The sequence below is a fragment of the Phocoena sinus genome, chromosome 15 (genome assembly GCF_008692025.1).
Source record: "Phocoena sinus isolate mPhoSin1 chromosome 15, mPhoSin1.pri, whole genome shotgun sequence".
NCBI classification, from domain to species: Eukaryota; Metazoa; Chordata; class Mammalia; order Artiodactyla; family Phocoenidae; genus Phocoena; species Phocoena sinus.
Window position 1 is genome coordinate 13,810,090 of NC_045777.1, and position 22,101 is coordinate 13,832,190.

The 22,101-nt window shown below is 43.7% G+C and overlaps 1 protein-coding gene across 1 annotated transcript in view; it reads left to right on the top strand.

Annotated features, from left to right (window-relative positions):
• ZMYND8 (zinc finger MYND-type containing 8) overlaps window positions 1-22,101 on the top strand; it is a 126,871-nt gene that overhangs the window by 50,373 nt on the left and 54,397 nt on the right. Inside the window, 7 exon segments of the mRNA XM_032607223.1 lie at window positions 1,517-1,630; window positions 3,947-4,039; window positions 5,157-5,244; window positions 8,275-8,330; window positions 11,154-11,231; window positions 12,302-12,417; window positions 17,412-17,893. Coding sequence (XP_032463114.1) covers window positions 1,517-1,630; window positions 3,947-4,039; window positions 5,157-5,244; window positions 8,275-8,330; window positions 11,154-11,231; window positions 12,302-12,417; window positions 17,412-17,893 — 1,027 coding nt within the window.

Sequence of the window (22,101 nt, forward strand, 5' to 3'; positions counted from 1 at the left end):
AACCAGAGAGATTTATTATCGTGTGTAGAAAGAACCCAGAGGCAGGGCCAGGCCAGCGTTTGTTCAGAGCCAGACTCTTTGCATTTCATTGTTGAGGCAGTGTGTCCCTCATGGCCGTAAGGTGGCTGCTGGGGGTTTTATCACGCGTGACTAGATAACAGTCCCTGAGTGGAGTGTCTCTTCTCAGTCCTGTTTTTATCAAGCAGAAGACTTTGCCCATCAGCCTCCAGCTGACACGCCCTTGAGCTCATTGGTCAGGATTGGACCACCAGTCCCCATGCAGAAAAGGCTCAAAAATGTTAGTTTGGTACTTTCAGTCTGTATCGTGGGAACCGGCCACTGCCAACCAGGAGGACGTGGCCAGGGCTGGGGGAGAAGAGGTGAATGACAGTTGAGCGGGCGACCCAAGTATTGAGTGTGGATAGTTACCTGGAAATGAACTGGAATTCAGACAGACAGGTGTTCTATGTCTAAAATTTAGAGTCCTGAATTTCTTCTAGTGGTGAATTGGTGCGGTGGTCAACTGGGAAGACTAGCTTTTTCGGCTCTGGTAGCTAAGCAATGAGATCCGTGCGTCACAGACTGATTTCAGCTTATGAGCGCCTCTTGTGTTGCCCTTTTTCTCGACAACCAACCAGACACGCCTGGAAGTTCCTTTTGGAGGATCTGGAGATCTGAAGAATGGAAATGAAATCCAGATTAATTGGAGAAAACGTTTCTCAGCTCTCCCTACACAGATGGTTCAAGAGTGTTTCCTGATAGCATCTGAATTTACCATTTTTGTTGTTCCTGCTACCTGAGGATTCCGAAGCTCTTAGATCAAGTATCAGATTTACATAGCAGAATCTGGTATCAGACATGTCTTTGATGGGAATTTCTCTTACAAAGTGACATTTATTTCCTACAGAGATAGACAGCTAGACTGCTCCGTGGGTAATTTGCCAGAAGGTCCTGAGTGGGTTCATCACATCAGTGGTGACGGAGAATGAAGTCATTTTTATTATTACTTCACTACCATCCCTTGGATTCTTTCTGCAGGAAAGATTGTCACTTTCCAACCGTGATGTCATTGAATTAATTCCTTGTCAGTTTCCTGAAAGTTAGCCCAGAACCTTAAGAGGATCAAGGAAAGTGGCTGATTCACTGTGTGAAGAGATTAACCCTGAAACCATCAGTGGCCTTTCATGTCCTATTCTTGAAACCCAAGGTTATAGCAGTGACCGATTTTTCAGGTCCTTGCCTACCCCACCCTTTTTTTCAGATTATATTGTCTACATGAGCTAAAAACGGTTCTTAGTTAACCGATGGATCGGTGTGCTTCTTAATTTTTATTCACTGATCCAGCACCCATGTCAAGTAGATTGGAGTGCTCGTCAAGCGAAACAACTGGTCTCATGTAGATGGGAATTATTTTTTGCGTGTGAACTTACTGGAAAATTAGGTGGAAAGGGAAATGAGTACATGGGATCGTAATTTTTTTTTTCTAACTGGATATTTGTGTGATTTTGATTTGTAGAAGATTACAGTAGCAGAATGCATCGAGACTCAGAGTAAAGCCATGACAATGCTCACCATTGAACAGTTATCCTACCTGCTCAAGTTTGCCATTCAGAAAATGAAACAGCCAGGGGTAAGATGACACTTCCTCTTGTTATAAGTGTGAATGAGAATAGTGACCTTTGTTCTGTTAACATTTTTGTTCCTTGTAGTTGCCTGAGCTTTTCAGACACCTGTGCTTATTACTCTTTGGGTCTTGTGTGCCCAGATTCAGATACCTGTAAATTAAATTTGACAACGCCATTAAGTTAATTCTCAAAAGTGAGCACTTTGTGAGACCAAGGAGTTTAATCAGGAAATGACATATATTAGAAAGCTGGTGGGGATTTAAAATTCTGAGTGGTTGAGAAGTGAAACCTCAGACCGCATCGGGTAAGGGGGAGTCAGTAGAATTCCATTTCAGTGAGAGAGCTGAGTACAACCCAGTTTGTTTGTAATCAAGGCCTAATGGTGGAACCTTCAGGTAAAAGTCCACCAGTGAGATTTCTGTAAAGGGTGAGAATTTTGAAACGGGATTTGATGTACAGCCATTGCCCTTTAAGGGAAATCTGTCTGCGAAAGCAGGCCTGCCGCGTTCAGCTGGCAAGTGGTGTACTTCTCCGTGGTTTCCCTCCCAGAAGTCCCAGTCATATCATAGCTGTGATGGTGGTTTTGTAGTTTTTTGTGACAGGTTTCAGAAAGATGGCAGTAAAATACCTTGTTTTTAAAGATAATATGTTACGGGCTTCCCTGGTGGCGCAGTGGTTGAGAGTCCGCCTGCCGATGCGGGGGACACGGGTTCGTGCCCTGGTCCGGGAAGATCCCACATGCCGCGGAGCGGCTGGGCCCGTGAGCCATGGCCACTGAGCCTGTGGGTCTGGAGCCTGTGCTCCGCAACGGAAGAGGCCACAACAGTGAGAGGCCCGCATACCGCCAAAAAACAAAACAAAACAAAACAAAATGTTATGACGAGATAATCAACATGTTATGACATTTTTCCTGTGGAAACTTGGGTTCTTGGGTAGGGTTCTTTTCTGTTTACACAAAGGCACCTTATGGGCTACTGGTGACCCTTTGTGAAACTCTTCAGAGTTTGCTTTCTAAGTCAAATAAATGTATGAAACGTAGATTCTGAGTGCTTTTAGTAGCCATTGTGGTTTAATTTCTTTAAAAAAGGTAGAAGCTTTAGTTTTGAGATTATATTCTGAAATTTGATATCATGATGAAAAAAATTCAGAGCATGCCAGTTGGGGGTTGCTAAATTGAGAACCTGTCTCTTTCACAAAATCTCTGTCAATGGAAGCAAAAGTATATAGCCTAAGTTTTGCAAAAAAACAAACTTTGACAAGGAGAATTGATTCATGTAGATTTGTCAACACTGTGGAATTAATTATAAACCAAAAAGAAAAATCAAAGAAGGTGTGAATTTCTTATGTAAATTGTTTGTTACAAAATCGGAACAGAAAGTTGCTGATTTTTGTGGAAGCATCCTTTTAACTTAAAATGGCCAAACTGATTCTGGATGAGAGAGAGCTTGGATGACTGCAAATGGTAATCCGTTCAGATGCCTTGCTTGAGCATAATTTGGTGTTTAATGAAATCTTTTAGATTTTTTTTTTTATTGATAAGCAAATAGTACCCATCAACAAACCAGGCCTTGCATTTTGAACTGATTCTTATTACCCCATAAGAAAGTGGATCAAGATACAAAACCTTTACACAGTCCCTGCTTTGTTTTGTTTCTGTTTTTTTTTTTTTTTTTTTTTTTTTTTGCTGTGACACGTGGCCTGTGGGATCTTAGTTCCCTGACCAGGGATCGAACACGTGCCCACTGCATTGGAAGCGCAGAGTCTTAACCACTGGACCGCCAGGGAAGTCCCCACACAGTCCTTGTTTTGTTTTGTTTTTTTACAGTCCCTGTTTTGAAAGTAATTTGGCCCCTCAAAGGAGGAGCAAAACCTCACTAAAATTTCCGCCCATGTGTAAGATATCTGTTGGCACTTTAGGGGAACTTTATTTGGTGTGTCATCTCTAGGTGTAGCCAGATTTCACCCCCAGTCAGTTTTGATTATGGGCATTTTCAGTGTATAGATAAGCCGCCTTCAGAATTCAGGTCTCAAGTAATGATAGCGTGTTCTTGTCCGTCTTAATTGAAGAGGCCTGGACCTGTTACTGAAAACAAAACAAATGACAAAACTGGAGCACAGCTGGGCCCATGATTATGGATAACGGGGCAGAATTTGAAGGTGAACCAGTTTGGAGCTTCTCAAGGGCCTATTTTGTAGAAAGTTTTAGAACTGTATTTTCTGGAAAGTTGTCTCTGTTTTAAAGTACATTGCTGGTATTAATGCTTGGTCTTCCATAGCAGTGATGGGTTTGTGTCTGTGTATGTGCATCTTTTCTTTTATAGACAGATGCATTCCAGAAGCCCGTTCCGTTGGAACAGCATCCCGACTATGCGGAATACATCTTCCATCCCATGGACCTTTGTACATTGGAAAAGGTTGGCTTCCATCAAAAAGCCAATTGTCAAGATGATTAAAGATCCTCCCTCACTTCCCGTGCCCCATCTCGAGTTAGATGGTTCTGTGCCATTTTTATTTGGATGGAAGAATTCTCATTCCCCTAACTTCTGTAACATTTTCCCAAGGATTGCAAGGGGTGTTGAAATCCACTGCTTAGCTCCAAATAGTATTATACTTCTGCTGGTGATTCTAGCTTTTTATATGAGAAAGTCACAGCTTCTAAGAATTAGTGATTTGGTTGATTTGAGCCTTACCCTTCTCTTTCTTTTGGAGGTGCTAATAAGAGCAGCAGGATGGAAGAAGAGAAAATTAAGTGTCTGGGAGACCTTCGTGTTAGCAGTGAATAAGTGGCTTCTTAGATCTTGACTTATTTCACTGATAAGAGTATTTCTTTAATGCCTGAAAGTGTTTTTAAAGGTTCAAACTAAAATTCCATGCTGAAAAATTACACATGTAACATTTTAGGTTGTGTATGTCATCCTGGTGCTGATTTTCAAATTGCCGGCACCAAAATATGGTTAAAGAAAAGCGTGGGTGAGGAGAAAACATTACTTTATATTGTATGCATTGATGATCCCCAAAACAGTAAATCCAGCCTGCTTTGGAAAATTGCACACACCCTTACGGTATTAAACAAAAGAAGGAATTCCAAAAGGACAAGGTTGGAATCCTGGCTTCCTAAATTATTAGCTTTGGAACTTTGATTAGTACCTTTAACATTACCATACCTCAGTTTCCCTGTCTGTAAAATGGGGATAGTGACTGCTTCCTTGAGTTTTCAATTATGAGGCTTATGTGAGGCTGTACAATTAATAATAAATGGGTAAATATGTAAAATATCCTGGTTTGGCGGAAGAAGCTGCTTGATAAATGGCAGTGCTCTAAGATGAGAAAATTCAAGTTAGTGTGGTGAATTCAGGGAATGCATTTTTATAGAGCTATAGATCTCAACTATAATAGCGTCTTGGGAAATGAGTAGAAGCATTAATTAATTTGGCAAATGACTGCGAAGAAAATTATGTGGGGACGCAGGTGTTACTGGTTGTGGCTTATAGAGACTCACTGGTGATTATTTTCTGTGGCTTTTCTTCCCAGAACGCTAAGAAGAAAATGTATGGCTGCACAGAAGCCTTCCTGGCTGATGCAAAATGGATTTTGCACAACTGCATCATTTATAATGGGGGTGAGTGGATTAGATGACTCTTACGAGTGAGAGTATGCTGTGTGTGTTGCCCGTTCTCCTGCCCTTCATAAAAAATCAGGCTCTTTTTTCATGTATCAGGGCCAATAGCTGAGAATACTGGGGTATAGATTGCTGACGTGTGTGAACAGGGGGCAGTGACTACATGCATTTTAAGGTATGAGCTGATGTCCACAGTGGCTTGTGACTATATGATGCTTTTACCTGTCCTTTAAAAAAAAACCTTATTTTAATGGAGGAATGATTACATAAAATAAAGAGCACAGATTTTACAGGTACATTCCATGAATTTGACAAGTGTGTAACCATCTCTGTAACTACAACCCCAAATAAGATCTTAGAACATTTCTGTCACCCCATTATATTCCCAGTTGCCCCTCCAGTAAATCCACCCTCCTGAAAAGGAACTATTCTGTTTTCTGTAACTAGAGATTAGTTTTACATGTTCTAGAATTTCATACCAGTGGAGTCAGAGTGCCCTCTTTTATGCCTGGCTACGATGACACAGTGTAATATTTTGGGGATTCATTCATGTTGTGTCTATCAGTGGTTTGTTTCTTTTTATCGCTGAGTGGTATCAATATATATATGTAGTTTTTATAAATTATTTTATTTATTTATTTTTGGCTGCGCTATGTCTGTTGCTGCGCACGGGCTTTCTCTAGTTGTGGCAAGCGGGGGCTACTCTTCGTTGCGGTGCGCGGGCTTCTCATCGCGGCGGCTTCTCTGGTTGTGGAGCACGGACTCTAGGCGCGTGGCCTTCAGTAGTTGTGGCATGCGGGCTCAGTAGTTGTGGCTCGCGGTCTCTAGAGCGCAGGCTCAGTAGTTGTGGCGCACGGGCTTAGTTGCTCCGCGGCATGTGGGATCTTCCCGGACCAGGGCTCAAACCCGTGTCTCTTGCATTGGCAGGCGGATTCTTAACCACTGCGCCACCAGGGAAGTCCGGTAACAATATTGTAACAACATACAATTTATTCATCCATTCCCTTTGTTGATGTTGATGGATATTTGGATTGTTTTCAGTTTTTGGCTGTTATGAATAAAGCCACTGTGAACATTCTTATACAAGTCTTTGTATGGACACATGCTTTCATTTCTCTTGGATAAATACCCAAGACTGGTATTGCTAGATCATTGAGTAGGTTTATATTTAAATTTATAAGACATTTAACCAAACTGTTTTGCAAATTGGTTGTATTATTTTACATTCCTTCTAGCAGAGTATATGAGAATCTTTGTTGCTCCACATCATTGTCAACATTTGGTATTATCTGTTTTTAATTTTGCCTATTCTTGAAGGCATGAAATATTATGTCGTGGTGGTTTTGCCTGTCTCTAATGACTAATGGTATGAGTATCTTTTCATGTGCTTATTAGTCATTTGTATATCATTTGTTGGTGAAACATCTATGCAGATCTTTTGCTCATTTCAAAAATTGGGTTGTTTGTTTTTTATTATTGAGTTTTAGGAGTTCTTTATATTCTGGTTAAAGTTTTGTCAGTTGCATTTTTGTGGGTTAAGCCTTCTGGACAGAATGGAGGAGAGCTCCCATTAAAATCTCCTCGATGGGCACCTTTCCCATTGTCCTACCCTCTCCCATAATCCTCTCTGTCTACCTTCTGGCCAGGTAGCTCTTTCAGGGTCCTGCCCTGTTATCTTCTTCCTGTCCCCTGCTGGAACACTCTTCCCCTCTTTGCTTTGATGAGTTTTCCTTATCCTTCAGTCTCAGCCTCTCAGTCCTCTGAGGAGCCTTCCTTCATGACCCATACCATACTATGTACTCTTGTTAAGGGCTCTCACAGTACCTGTACTTCCCGGTGGCAGTATTTTATCACACTTTCTGGATGGTGCTTTTTTTTCATTTGAGTTGCTCACCAGGATGTAAGCCCTTTAAGGGCAGATGCCAAACTTGTTTCCTGTATACCCTTGGGCCTAGCGTAGACTGTTGTTAGCTGATGTTTGAGCAAAGATATGTGAATGGATGGCTATCTGCTTAAAGTACATGTTTTGCATTATTAACTCAGTAGCAGGGTTGGGGTGCAGGGAGGAGAGAAAGAGAGGTATCCTAGACATTGAGAATTTGTGTAAAGGTTATAAACTCAAATATATAGAAAGGGCAATAAGATCGTATAAACAAGTGAACGAGCTCAGGCAGCAGAAAAATAACATAAGCCAGGGTGACCACTAGCCATGGGGAGAGCGAGTGACTGCGGAGAACAGGGAACTCCTGCCTGGTCTGGAGGGGTATCTCCCCTGGACACTCCAGTGGTTTGTTGGATACAGAGTTCTTAGCTCTTCTGAGTTTTCAAGACAGGCCAGAAATCTAGGTATTTGTGTGTGTGCGTATGAAATCTTTTTGCCACCAAATTTACAATTTCTAAAAATTGTCATAAGGTTCTAAGAAAACACGGCTTTTTGGCCATCTTGTTCTCTGGTTTCGTGTAAAGGTTCAGGGTTAAGAGTTAGACCTGGGGCCATATCCTCAACTCGTTAGCTAAATGGTCTCATATAAGTGATGACTCCTGAGCCTCGGTTTACTCTTTGGTGAAATGAGAACATTCATGCCTGCTTCCTAATAAGGCTTTTTGAAGAGTTAACAAGAAAATGTATTTCAGAGCACCAGGAACAGTAGAGTTACTCAATTAAATGTCTTCTTTCTCCTGTACTATTCTTGGGTTGGCGTCTGGGACAATGGGCAGAAGAAGGCTCCTTTTCACTAATTTGAGCCTTGAGAATATAAAAGCACCTTTCAAATATTAATTCATGAGCTGTCGGAAACCAACACAAATTGTTATGTTTCAGAGAAGATGACATCTAAGCACCAAAGATTGGTTCATGGGAAAAGTCACCTAATCTGAACTGATGTTAGAAGCCAGAAATGTATGGTTTTTAACCTTTAAAAGGTTAATCCTGGAAGAAAGCAAGTTAAAATGTTGTAAGTGGAGGTATAATCCCAAGGCTGGGTGTTTCTGTGTTTCCATTTGAATTAATCTATTTTCTTATTCCCTCAGGAAATCACAAATTGACGCAAATAGCGAAAGTAGTCATCAAAATCTGTGAGCATGAGGTATGTGTTTCCTGCTGTCCCCTTTTAAGTGTACCTAGAATGAAGGCGTGGGGTGATTCAAGTTTCCGTTTGCGGAATCTCCCAGCGGGTAGCTCTGGTAATTTTGGAATTTGCTGAGGTACAGATAGCGCCCCTCTCTTCAAGGAAAGTAAAAGCAACAGATATGCCATAATATGTTATAAATCAACACCCTAGTCTTAGATCTAAGAGAGATGGGAGTTTTCAGCCTTGAGTCGTGGTCCAGCACTGCACATCCTGAGTTTTCAGGGTCAAATAGAGTTTATGATTGCTTTGCCCCACAATCTGTGGCATCCCCTCAGGTCCCTTTCAGTCTTCTTGCAGAAGGTATTTGGGTTTTGACATTATTTGCAGGAAAGGTCCTGAGTTTCTCTGAGAGTGGCCCAGGTGTCCTGGAAAAATACCCTCTAGTTCTGATGGTGTGGATGAAATGAAGCTCCTGGGCTGGGTGCCCTGAGGCTCTAGCGGTTGCAGGACAGGCTGATGGCAGAAATGGTACAGGGGAGCCTTTCTTTGTTAGATCCCTGTTGTGAGCACAAAAAACTGAGATGTAATGGCCTTCAGCCTGTCTGCAGCATCATCTATCCATCCGTTCATTTGTAAAGAAAACATTTGGATATCTTAGGATATGTCCATGTCTATATATTTGTATAGAGAGAGTTTTATAATGTACATTTTTCACTCTGTTTTCCTAGGTAATGAAACATGGAGGAAGAATAGAATTTATCATGGCTGTTCTCATGATTTATTTCCTTAGTATAATTGTTAGAAATGCAACTACTAGGTCTGAGGCTATCAACATGGCTTTGGGTAGATATCTCTTGATTGTTTTCTGGAAATGCTACAGCGTTCCTTATACAGTGAACTGGTATGAACAAATGTAGTGTTTTTTCTGTGTCGTTGGCAATGCTGGAAGTTCCAATTTGAAAACTGTTTGTATATATGTTTTTGCCCCAGTGTGATCAGCAAAAAACAGTGGCATCTCACTGTGATTGTGATTTTGATTTCTTTGATGCAAGTGGTGATGGACTGTTTTCTGATATGCTTGTTGGCGACTTGGAGTTGTCTCTGGGCGAGTTGTTCAGTTGTTTCCCCCTTGAGGATTCGTTTCCCTTGATGTAGGTGCTGAAGCCTAGACTTTTAACTGGTGGGTGGTCATAATGTAGAATTTATTGAACCCAGATGCTCTTTGTCTGGCAATTCTGAACCTACCTGTTGGCAACGCAGTGCTGCTTTGTGGGCTCCAATGCCAGGGCTGTCCTGGACTTGATGTTGCCGCTTTGTTCTACCCAGTACCTTTGGAATAGCCCAGAAGGAGAGTGGGTAGAAGGAAGAAATATGGTCCACCGTTCACTCATTCATTCATTTACTCATTTATTCATTGCCCTCAATTGGTCAGTCCATTATAATTAGTAATTACTATAAAATTATGAATTAATAATCATTAGTTGAGCACCTGCTATGTGTCTGGCACCTTGTCACTTGAAGTGCTTTACATTTATCTCATGTAATTTTTATAATAATTCTGTTTGGTAGGTACTGCTTTCATCCCCATTCTATGAGGTGAGGAAATGGACGCTCAGACAGTATAAGCAACTTTTCCTAAAGTTCTAGAACTAGGATATAGTGGAGTCTGAATTTAGATCCAAGAAGTGAGCTTCCAGGGCCCTTAGTTCTAAGTCATGACGATTCTCTGGGGGGAATGCACTTTCTCAGGAGAGAGGACGGTCAGTTACAGAATTTTCAGTTATCCGTGGAAATAAAATAGAGTAAACGTGGTATTAATTAATTGCTGTGGATGGTGTGATTAGAGGTATATAGAATTGAGCATGGGAAGCAGAGGCCAGAGTCGAGGGAAGGGATTGGGGAGCTCAGACAGGTGGACTGAGGCCAGACCATGCATGGCCTTGAAGGAACTGACCAGGTGCTTATTTATTTATCTAAATTTATTTATTTATTTATTTTTGACTGCGTTGGGTCTTCGTTGCTGCGCGTGGGCTTTCTCTAGTTGTGGCGAGCGGGGGCTACTCTTCCTTGCGGCGCGTGGGCTTCTCATTGCTGTGGCTTCCCTTGTTGCGGAGCACGGGCTCTAGGCGTGCGGGCTTCGGTAGTTGTGGCACTCAGGCTCAGTGGTTGTGGCTTGTGGGCTCTAGAGTGCAGGCTCAGCAGTTGTGGTACACGGGCTTAGTTGCTCCATGGCATGTGGGATCCTCTTGGACCAGGGCTCGAACCCACGTCCCCTGCATCGGCAGGCGGATTTGCAACCACTGCGCCACCAGGGAAGCCCTGACCAGTTGTTTAGATTTCATTGTTAGTTTCTCAACCTTGGCACTACTGACATTTGAGTCCAGAGACATCTTTGTTGCAGGAGCTGTCCTTGTACCATCATAGACTCCAGTCTCAACGGTCCACCCCCAGTTGTGATGACCGATGACTGAAAATACCTTCAGTTATGCCAAGTGTCCCTGGAAGGGTTAAACTGTCCCAGTAGAGAACCACTGGTCTCAGGAGAGGGACCAGATGGGACCTGTGTTTGTAGAAGGTGGCTCTGGCTGCTCTGTCTGTGTGGGGAATGGACCAAGCTTAGGAAGCTGGGAGACATGGTCCAGCGAGAGAGGATGGCGGCTGGGGCTAGGTGGGCGAGTCGGGGCTGGTGAGAAATAGTTGGACTGATGTCCAGGGTGTTCCCCACTGTGGGACTTAGGTTAGCTAATCTTACCTGCCAATATCATCATGCATTTCTTGAGGGCCTGCAGATATAAGACCCCTGGGAATGACACATTCTAACACAGTTTTGCTTTACAGATGAATGAAATCGAAGTTTGTCCAGAGTGTTATCTAGCTGCTTGCCAAAAACGAGATAACTGGTTTTGTGAGCCTTGTGTAAGTTGGATTTCCTTTCCTTTCTTTGTTTTCTGAACTCTATGCCTTGGGTGACCCAGGACAGCTTTCTCCAGGTGGCTTATTGGATGAAACTTTGGATAAAGTTTTAAAATAATTTTCTTACTGAAAAGTACGTTATGGCAGAATGGGAGTAATCCAGGTGGGATAAACCTCTTTGGCTGAAAGGTCATGTGCCAGAGGTAGCGTCACAATTTGCTGGGTTTATTAGCCCTCGAAAACAGCAGGATGCAGAGTGCAAAGAAGCTCATCAGAGAGCAGAGACGTGCCACAGTCGTGCAGATGGTGAGCCGAGTCGTGTTAAATGAGTGTGTTACTTACAAATCGTGTTGGGTCTATTTTAAGAGGTTTGGAAATCCCTCCCAGGGTTAACTCCATGGTCTCTCCAAACCGTGGTTCTTGAGGGTGGGATTGGGGTGGGGAGAGAAAGTCACCCCAGTTGTCCTCGTGGATCTGTATTTTCCAAACTGCTGTTCTGTAGAGAAGTGTGTCGTTGCGGTGAGCTGGGAGGATGGGGGTGCGGGGGGAGGGTATTGGGCCGCAAGATTGGGCAAGCAGAGTTGAGAATGCAAACATAGTTTGTCTTTTCCTGCATTTCGAGATGGACATCTGAATCGTCAAGGCCCTGAGTAGCTCTCGGTAAAGAATAAAGTTAGCTAATGCCGTCCCTTATTATATGCTGGACGTAAGGTGCCTTTAACCCTCCAGCTTAACAGAGGGTGTAGGTATAACTGTCCCTGTGTTGCCCAGAAAGGTACAGTCTCTTGTTCGCTCCCACCCGGGCAAGGGCGGCACAGCTAGAGTTGAAGCCTCGTTTTGGTCAGTGCTCGCTTCTTTTTGGGTTTCCCCATTTAACCCCATTCCCAGCCTTGCCCGGGGAATGGCCACACGTGTAGTGACTGCCACTTGGGGAGACCCTGCTGGAAGTTGTTTGCTTTCATTCTGTGGCCTGTATCAATTCTGCCTTAGCTTCACCTCACCCACCGAGCTTTTATGTGTGCCTCTTGCCGTCGAATACATACAAACTCTGGCTTTTGTTTTTCTTTTCCTAGAGCAATCCACATCCTTTGGTTTGGGCAAAACTGAAGGGGTTTCCATTCTGGCCTGCGAAAGCTCTGAGGGATAAAGATGGGCAGGTTGATGCCCGTTTCTTTGGACAACACGACAGGTGGGAGTTAAACACAGGCTTCAAACGAGTAGCTGTGACTGAACCTTTGATCCTGTCAGTGAATACAAGAAGGGGCGGTGGGTACGGCTATTATTTTATTGTCTTGATACCAGCCAGTGATGTACTTTAAAAATCCTGTCCTGGGCTGTGGTAACGAGCCTGATCACGTACAGGCTTCAGTGTTCTCAGGTGTGTTGGAAAAGAACCTTGCTTTCGTGGTTTTGTGGACGCAGCCAGCGTCGGCATAGGTTCCACGGCTCTTTTAAGTGCTGCTGTTCTTTTCTGGGTTTTTCCGCAGTAAATTAAATCACCGCACAAATTGCTTTTCAAAATAATGCTTTCAGGGATCAGAAGCATTTCCCCAGATTGCCGGTAAAATGAATCTCCCGTCGTTGTGCTGGGTCGTCCCTTTTCTGTGGAGCTAAAATGGGAAATTATAAGGGCTTGCTGTTTTGACAGCTGTGAGTTCTCCCTGCCAGCCTTCCTGCCCTCCCCTCTCCCTCTCTCAGCGACGTGAATTATTCCAGCTAATAGCACTTCTCTGTGGAGTGCAGCCCCCTGCGTGCTTCAGAACAACAGGTAGACAGAGAGGAGCGGTGGGTAATTTCTTGGTTCTCTTTTAGCAAGAGTTACATTGTGAGTAAATGAGGCAAAAACCCTCCCGAAACCTTACCAAGCAGTCTGAGAAAGCACGCGTGTGTGTGTGTAGGGGAGAATATTTAACATAGTTTGAAAATTATACCCACCCACAGAATGTACAGAAAACACACTTCCTCATTTTAAACAACACCAGAATTTGAAATATTGCTCTTTGTTAAATTTTGCTTGTCATCTTGCCAAAAAAAAAAAAGAATATCGAAGTAATCTGAAATCATTTACCAGGAATCCCGGCAATCCATTGATAGGAGACAAAATGGAAATCAGCTGAGATGGTTCTAGGTTTGATAGGAAGTATTATACTTTGATTTTGACCATTTTGGGGGAAGTTTTTCTAAAATTCCTTTATTCATTCATTCAAAGAAGCATGTCTTTGGTGCCTGCCGTGTGCCACGCTGAGTACTAGATGCTGGGATACAGGAGCGAGCAGGCAGACACTGCCCGTCGCAAGTGGGGAAGGCAGATGACACACAAGTGGGGAATAGACAGTATGATCTCAGGTCAGGAGGTAGTGGCGGGACCGGGTGAAGATCTGGGTAGAGGGGCCAGAGAGAGCAGGGAGTCAGGTAGGGAAAGGGCAGGCCAAGGCTGAGTTAATTGCTCAGGGAAATCCAGGAACACAGTGTGGTTTGAACAGGATAAGGGAGGAGAAGGTGGGTAAGAGGTGGGATCAGAGGGCTGGGCTGGGTCTGGGTCACCAGGGTGGCTTTGGTCAGAAGTCTGGCTTTTATTTGAAGAGCAAGAGATACAGAAGGTTGTACATCTTCCTGCGTCTTCATTAGAGCACGGCAAGTGTTAATGAACCATCTTGATGATTCGGGATTATTCTATAGTGTAACTCAGTGTGGATAATACTTAGGATATCCATGGCGGGGGGCAAGCATTGCTGTCCCCCAAGCACCAGATATTCCCAGAGCCTTAAGAGTCGTGGATTCTGCTCCAGCTGTGCTCACTCTGCATGGACCTCTTAATCCTGCCTGCCTGACAGCCACTGAAGGTGGCTTAGGGGCCATGAGCTTCACCGGCCCTGTTTCCAGAGGCTGTTTCCCTTGAACTTGCAGGTGTAGGTTGGTTCTGGGTGGGAGCTGTCCTGGAAGCCGGTCCCCCTACATCTGTAAAATAGACAGCTGCCCAAGTCTGATGCCCCACGAGATTTCCTTAACCCTCCCTCCGTGGTGTCTCCTGTCCCCTTGGAGGGGACCTGTCGGGCTCATTTTGGGTGCAGGGTGCACATTGGGGGAGTCGTTAAGGGTATCCCGGTGGTGGAGGGACAGAAGGTAGGAGTTGTAGGGAAGTTTCAGTTGGCCTTGGGCAGGGAGTCCCTGACAGCTGTAGTGGAAGCCACTTCTAAAAGGATGGACGTCCCTTCCTCCCCAGGATGTTTTTAAAGCAGAATGGGGCAGGCTTGTCGACAGCCTGCTCTGGGTCCGACCCAGAAACAGGACACGGACTCAGGGGAGGCTGCAAGGGTTGTGATGTGCTGTCCCTTCTCGGGGAGCTCGCTTCGAGGTTGCAGAGCCAAAACATAAGCCTGGACCAGGGGTGAGCAAAATAAGGCAGGGCAGCAGAATAAGAAATAGCACAGACCACTGCATGTTCATTGTCATGTGTTTTTTTGGCCGCTCTGTGTGGCTTATGGGATCTTAGTTCCCCAGCCGGGGATTGAACCTGGGCCCTTGGCAGTGAAAGCCGGGAGTCCTAACCCGTGGATCGCCAGCGAATTCCCCCATTGTCAAGTTAATAAATGTTAGAGAGAGAGAGCCCCTGGAGGCTTTTCCACAAATCAAGGCATGTTCTGAAGAGTCTCATCGTGGGCTTTTTGTCCTTTAAAAGATTTTGCCTTTTTTTTTTTCCAGTTTTATTTCACAGACACTATTATATACAAATGTAGAAAATATTTTATCAAATGCCTGCAGAGCTTAAAAAAATAGCTTTTTTTTTTTTACTGTGTTAAAATGCTGAGTTTATTTCACATGTATATTTTTGTCTTCTCACCATCTCCATTTGTCTGACCACTACTACTACTATGTTCTATCATAACATTCCATACATACTTAAAACCAAGCAAAGGGTGGAGTTCCATCTTTAAAAACTAAACAGGCATTTTGGACAACACATTCTTGGCAATGGAACCTGGACAACATTTATTGGACACGGTAGGGAAAGTTCTCACTCTGCGTTGTAAAAAGGACAGCCAGATATCAACTGTTACAGAAATGAACTAAGACAGAAAAGTTTAACGAACGGTTTAAACTATTTTCTTAAAGAGACTTCCTCCACTGCCAGAGATCTTGAATAGCCTCCTGGTCGGTCATCGGAAACAGTTATTCACATAATTGATGAATTTGGCTTCCACTTTGGGAAGGGAACCACCTTTTTCTATACTTGCTTGCATTTTTGCGTTAATGTCTTCTACAGAGCTAGGTCCTTCTCGGTGTTTTAGGAGGTTTTTTTTTTTCTGTTTTTTGAAGGATTCTTGACCTTTTGATTTTGGTGTTGATGGTTTTGAGGCTTTTCCATCCTGGTTTGATTTTTGTGCATTTTTGACTGGAGTATCCGTACAGGTTTCTTTACTGGAGCTTTTTCTTCAGCTTCCTCATCATCAAAGTCGTCACCATCATCATTTTCATCATCGTCATCATCAGCAAGTTTTATTCTTTCTGTGGAACCTTTGCTACCACTTCCAGGGGCAGTTTTAAAAGAGAAAAGAAAGTGCTTTATGTCTGAGTGCAGGAGAATGAGATTTGGGGGGTAATTCTCTTTTCAGAGGTGTAGTCTAGGATGCAGACTGTTTTCTTACTCGCTACCAGCCCAGAGCCAAAGGGGATTTATTACTCTTTTAATGGATTAAAATGACTAAGCTATCGAGCCTTTTAATGTCGTCGCTAAGTTTCGTGTTCACGTGTGGTCCTTGTGACAGAACGTGCCTGTTGAGTGGATCGTTAACTAACCACTCAAACCAAGTCATTTGAAAAAAAAGGAATATGTATTTAAGAATCTTGGAAAATCCACTAGGCTAATTTGGTTTGCATTAAGGAAAAAAAAAACAATTCTGGAAACAACCTAAATGACCGTCGAGAGAGATGAATGGATAGAGAAAATGTGGTCTGTACGTACAGTGGAATGATGTTCAGCCTTAAGAAGTATGTGGCCTCGTGGCTGAACCTGGAGGACTTCAGGCTAAGTGGGGTAATACGCCAGTCCCAGAAACACAGATACCACACGACTCCATTTGTACGAGCTATCTAAAATAGTCAGATTCATACAATCAAAGAGTGGAACGGTGGTTGCCAGGGGCTGGGGGCAGGGAGAAATGGGGAGTACGAATCAACAGGTGTAAAGTTTCAGTTAAACAAAATGAATAAGCTCTAGAGAGCTGCTGTACCAACATATACCTATAAAATCAGCTGTCGGAAAAAAGTGTTGCCTGCCGTCTCAGTAAACAAAGGATGTTGCAGCCATCAAGCCAGTAAAAGTACCCTGGATGGTGAGCCCTGAGGGAACTCAGGCTGAAGACAAACAGGCAGCCCGCTGCCCCGCCCTCAGCCACTGTAGCCACCCTAAGCGGTGGACCCTGAGGACACTTGGGATGGGAAAGCACAGGATCCTGTCCTTGATAGCTAAAGTGCATATCAAAGGAATGATGTCAGTGAGCCCTGATGCTTACATCTTCCCACACGTGGAAAAAAATGCTAAATTCTTCCACTTGAGATGCTTGGTTTTCTTTAATTAACAATAATCTTTGAAGTTCCCACTACCTGGTCTTTGTTGCAAGATCTCCTGTATATACTGGCTCCTCCCTGACGTCTTGGGAGCAGTCCCTCAGCGTGATCTGAGAGGCTTCCTCCAGGCTTAAGTCCTTTTTTTCTTTTTTTAAAAAAAAAAATTAGTTAATTATTATCTTTGGCTGCGTTGGGTCTTTGTTGCTGCATGCAGGCTTTCTCTAGTTGCGGTGAGTAGGGGCTGCTCTTCGTTGCCGTGTGTGGGCTTCTCATTGCAGTGGCTTCTCTGTTGTGGAACACGGGCTCTAGGTGCGCAGGCTTCAGTAGTTATGGCTCCCCGGCTCTAGAGCACAGGCTCAATAGTTGCGGCGCTTAACCACTGCGCCACCAGGGAAGTCCAAGTCCTCAGTTTTGTCCGCCAAATAAATAATTCTCAACCTTTAGGTTGTGCTTTGTTTTTCAGTTGATACGGCAGTTATGTGTGATTCACTTAAATGTTTCTTCAGAGGGTAGAACTCATGTTAAGTGTTCTTGAACAATAAATTTGTAAAAAACTTAAGAATCTTGGAAATGACCACAGTTGACTTAAACTCCCTTTCTCTTTTGCACTCCCAGGGCCTGGGTTCCAATAAATAATTGCTACCTCATGTCTAAAGAGATTCCTTTTTCTGTGAAAAAGACCAAAAGCATCTTCAACAGTGCAATGCAAGAGATGGAGGTTTACGTGGAGAACATCCGCCGGAAGTTTGGGGTCTTTAATTACTCTCCATTCAGGACGCCCTACACGCCCAACAGCCAGTACCAAATGCTGCTCGACCCCTCCAACCCCAGCGCTGGTGCTGCCAAGATAGACAAGCAGGAGAAGGTCAAGCTCAACTTTGACATGACGGCGTCGCCCAAGATCCTGATGAGCAAGCCGATGCTGAGCGGGGGCACAGGCCGCAGGATCTCCTTGTCGGACATGCCACGCTCCCCCATGAGCACCAACTCCTCCGTGCACACAGGCTCCGATGTGGAGCAGGACGCCGAGAAGAAGGCCACGTCCAGCCACTTCAGCGCGAGTGAGGAGTCCATAGACTTCCTGGACAAGAGCACAGGTCAGCTCCAGGTGGGAGAGGGTACAGGGGCCCCCTGGGACACAGGGGCGCTCCCATCGGGGCCACACCTGTCTGGCCCTACCTGGTGAGCACCACAGAGTCAAAGAGAGCTGCGTGGCGTTTCATCCCAGTGGAGCAAGTTTTAATTTTTAACTGAGTAACCCATTGGGATTCTTGCTGTTAGGGACCCAAAAAATGAGAAAAGTGTTCCCCAAAGGCCAGCTGGAGGTCGTTCCTAGAAGTGGGCAGAGGTGGCCAAAAATCCTTCAGAGTTCTGTTCAGATGCCTCTGAGATGAATCACAACTTCCTACAACAGTTTTTTTCTTTCTCAAGAATTTTATTTTAATTGAAACATTTTTTCTATCAAAACCAGATATTCACATTACTTAAGGCTCAAATATTAGAGGAACATATAAGGGAAACAAGCATATTCTCTCCCCAGAGCAGTCCCACTTCTTAAAGGTCCACCCGTTGAACGGTCGTGTTGCACATTGGAGCCTTGCTGCTGTAGCAGTGGTGACGGACGAGGATGCTGGTCTCAGATTATTTCCCAGCTCTGCTACTCACTAGCCCTGTGGCTTTAGGCAAGGTACCTAATCCCTCCGTGGCTTGGTTTCCTTACCGGTAACGCGACCATAATGATAGGACCTACCTCAGGTTCTTGTGAGGATAAATGAACCACCATACATAAAGGGTTTAGGACAGCGCCTGAAACAGTAAGTGCTACAAAAATGTTGGCTACTATATTATTTCTTCTGGTAGTTGCTCATCCCATGCCTATGTGGATTCAGAGAGGTGTTACAAATGAGGGATGCTGGCTGAGTGTAACAAAAGCAAGGGTGACTTAAATTGAATTCTTTCTATCCAGACAGTTTGGTTGCATATTAAAACCTTTAAGAACTCTGTTTCCACAAGGAAATGGGTGTACTCTCATTTTTCTTGAAACACGGCCTTTACTCTTTGTTCTTTCTTGTTGTATCTTAGAGAAGCATGGGTAGAAAGAAGCTCCACACTGAACATGGTAATGAAGGCAGCTAGCCCTGAGGCTCTGGGTTGGGGAGACCTTTGATGAACCCCAGGACACTCGCCCTATTCTCAAGGGTTTCAGCCCATGGAATGTCCACAGGAATGTGGCCTTAACTGTTTTCACATCTTAACATTCTTCCAGAGAAATGGGAAATCTGCATTTTAATATAGAATCTCCAGTTATGAAATGTCAGCTCAAAATGTCTTAAGATATTTTCCAGAATGAATAAAGCGCATCTACAAGTTGGACCAGTATTAGACCTCTGGCCAGAGCATTACCCTCGGATAGCCTTTCAGGCACCACCCTCCCCCTTCTTTCCTTCACATAAGAACTCTTTAAGGAGCAGGTGTCCGGAATTCCCTGGTGATCCAGTGGTTAGGACTCCATGCTCTCACTGCTGAGGGCCTGGGTTTGATCCCTGGTCGGGGAACTAAGATCCCACTAGCCGCATGGTGCGGCCAAAAAAGAAAAGAAAAGAAAAGAAAAGGAGCAGGCATCAATTAAGAGACCACCAATGTCCCCGGAAGATAAAATGATGGGGACTTAGTGTTAAACTCAAAGAATTCCACTCATTTTGGTTCGTGTTGTTGCTTCTTTCTGGTTTGCTTATTTCAAGTACTGCTTGTAGCTGCTCTCCAAATGACTATAGGTGGAGTAGAGAGTTAATTACCAACAGCTTTTGATTCTTCAGAATAAAGGCTGCAGTCTTTCTCCAGGTCTGATCCAGCCATGTGGTCGAGGGACTCACAGTTGAGTTACAGGGCTTTGTTCTGATGACATAACTTCTATTCACCAGCCTCAGAAAAAACTTCCGTTTTGCCCCCTAGTTTCTGACCAGAGTCCTCAAAGGCTTACTTTTATTCCATGACATGATTCCATTTAAGCCAAGTTAACATGGTATATAATCACACAAACTCCTCAGCCTTTTCGTTCTCATAGAGATCATGCTTTTGAGAAAGCGTTTGAACTCGGCAGCAGTCCCGTGAATTACTGTTGCCTGAACTTTGACTGCTATGGTTTTTTGCCATAATCTTAAGTACCACCTATTTTATTACATTCTTATTTTATTACATTCTTAAATATTAAGTCTGCAGTTTATAAATTGCAGACGCAGTTAATAAATGCTAAGCTAAATAAAGTATATAAGTTCATGTGTTTAAATTTTTTGCTGTGCTTTTTCCTCATATACGTGAAATTAGCACATAACTTGTAAAATAAAACATGTTGGTCTCTGAACCACTGTTGATGTTCCAGCACCATATTTCAGGAGACATAGTTTTAGAGGAATAAGAGGAACACGTGTAATGGGTTTAATTAAGCTTCTCTCTTTCCTCAAGAGGTTCAGAGGTTGAAATGACGTCAGAATTCCTGACAAAACTCCTTATTATATGAGTGACTTTTGAGGTGGTAAGTTAGCAGATACCCCATTTCAGTAGAATTTAAAGCCGTTTCCCAGAATATAACTGCTTACTAGTATGTGCCTGGGTTATTTTGCTGGTCGTGAGTTAGGCAGCCAGTGAATAGTGTCGGAAGAGAAGGTCTTTATTAAAAATTGTTTTAGTCTTAGAAATTGCCCTCTTTCCTGTAAGGAGCTAGACAGTAAATATTTTAGGCTTTGTAGAGCTCTTGTTACAACAGTACAAATATTCAATACCTTGGTTGTGTTACTAAAACAGCCATAGGTAGTATGTGGCTGAGACACTGAAATTTGAACTCCATATAATTTGTATGTTTCATGAACTACGAATCCCCCCCGCCCCCCACCAAATCATTTAAAAATGGTAAATACTCTTCTTAGCTTACAGGCCATACAAGAATGGGTGGTATGCCAGATTTGGCCCATGGATTGGTTTGCCAGTTTCTGTTATAGACTAAGAGAAACTCCGAGTCAGTCTCCCCATTTTACAGAAGGCAAGTTGAAGTCCCTGCGGAGAGTACGGGGGTGCTGAAGTTCCCACAGCCGGATCCTGAATCTGGACGGGCTTTCTTTGCACTGCACACCACTGCCCTCTGCTGTTGGCAGCGATAATAGCACTCTGTGGAAGGAGAAGTGGGTTATTTATTGAAATGCCCCAACAATCAGAGAGAGTATAATTGAGACAAGACCGCGCTTTATCCAAAAGTGTGTTAAAAAAAAAAAAAAAAAAGATTGTCATAGTATTGAAAAACCTTATTAGTTTCAGCAGGGAAAAATTTGTAGCCAGCCACATAAGACTACACATTGAAATAAGTTATTAGATAAAAATTTTATGAGAGTTTAGAAACCCTCCTTTTGTTTGGGGGATTGAGGAGCTCAGAATCATGTGTCTATAACCCTTAGGGCTGGATTTAGCTCTCTGAGGAGGCCTTTGCTCAGCCAGACGCCTTTCACTCTTGGAATCTTGTGTTAAGGGTCAGAGTGGTTTATATTCTCCATGATGCCTCCTTTATCTAGACCTCCTGGCCAGATTGATGCCTTTGCCAGTATTTGCTTGTGGGATCCTGATTTAAGTCATTAATATGTATTAGGGTAAGAGTCCTGGGGCCTGGCTTTCACCACTCTCAATAGTGGTCCTTTGGTGTTGCAGCCCCATGTGGGTTCCTTCAGGGAGAAGGGAAGACGGTTTCAGATACTCTTTTTGTCCTGTGAAATCAATACATGTTTGTCTTAAAACAAGTGCTAGTTACAAAAACTAAAGTCAGGGCTAATCCCACCTCCCACAGTCAGCCCTTAGAAATTGTTTCCTGGACTCTTCTTTTTTTTTTCGCTGCACTGAGCGGCTTGCAGGATCTTAGTTGCCCAACCAGGGATTGAACCTGCGCCCTTGTCAGTGAAAGCACGGATCGCCAGGGAATTCCCATCCTCGACTTACTCTATGTTGGTTTATACAACATATTATCAAGTTGAAAATTCAAGTACTTCCAGGGATCAGGCAGATACGGAAATGAGTGAGTTTTGGAAGTGATAAGGACCGGGGTGAACTAAAGCAGAAATCCGCTCGTCTTCATGACTATGACACACTCATGGGTGCTTGTGTGTGTAACACTTTCCAAAGCAGTACTTACTCTTCCCATACGTGTGTGCTGAGCTAGAGAGCTATGCTTTTTTTAAAGGGCACTGGGGGCCAGATCCCTCTGCGGGTTCTAGCCAAGTGCGGATGTGGCTCAGTGTTGCCAGATTTCTGGTTGTTCAAGAGAATT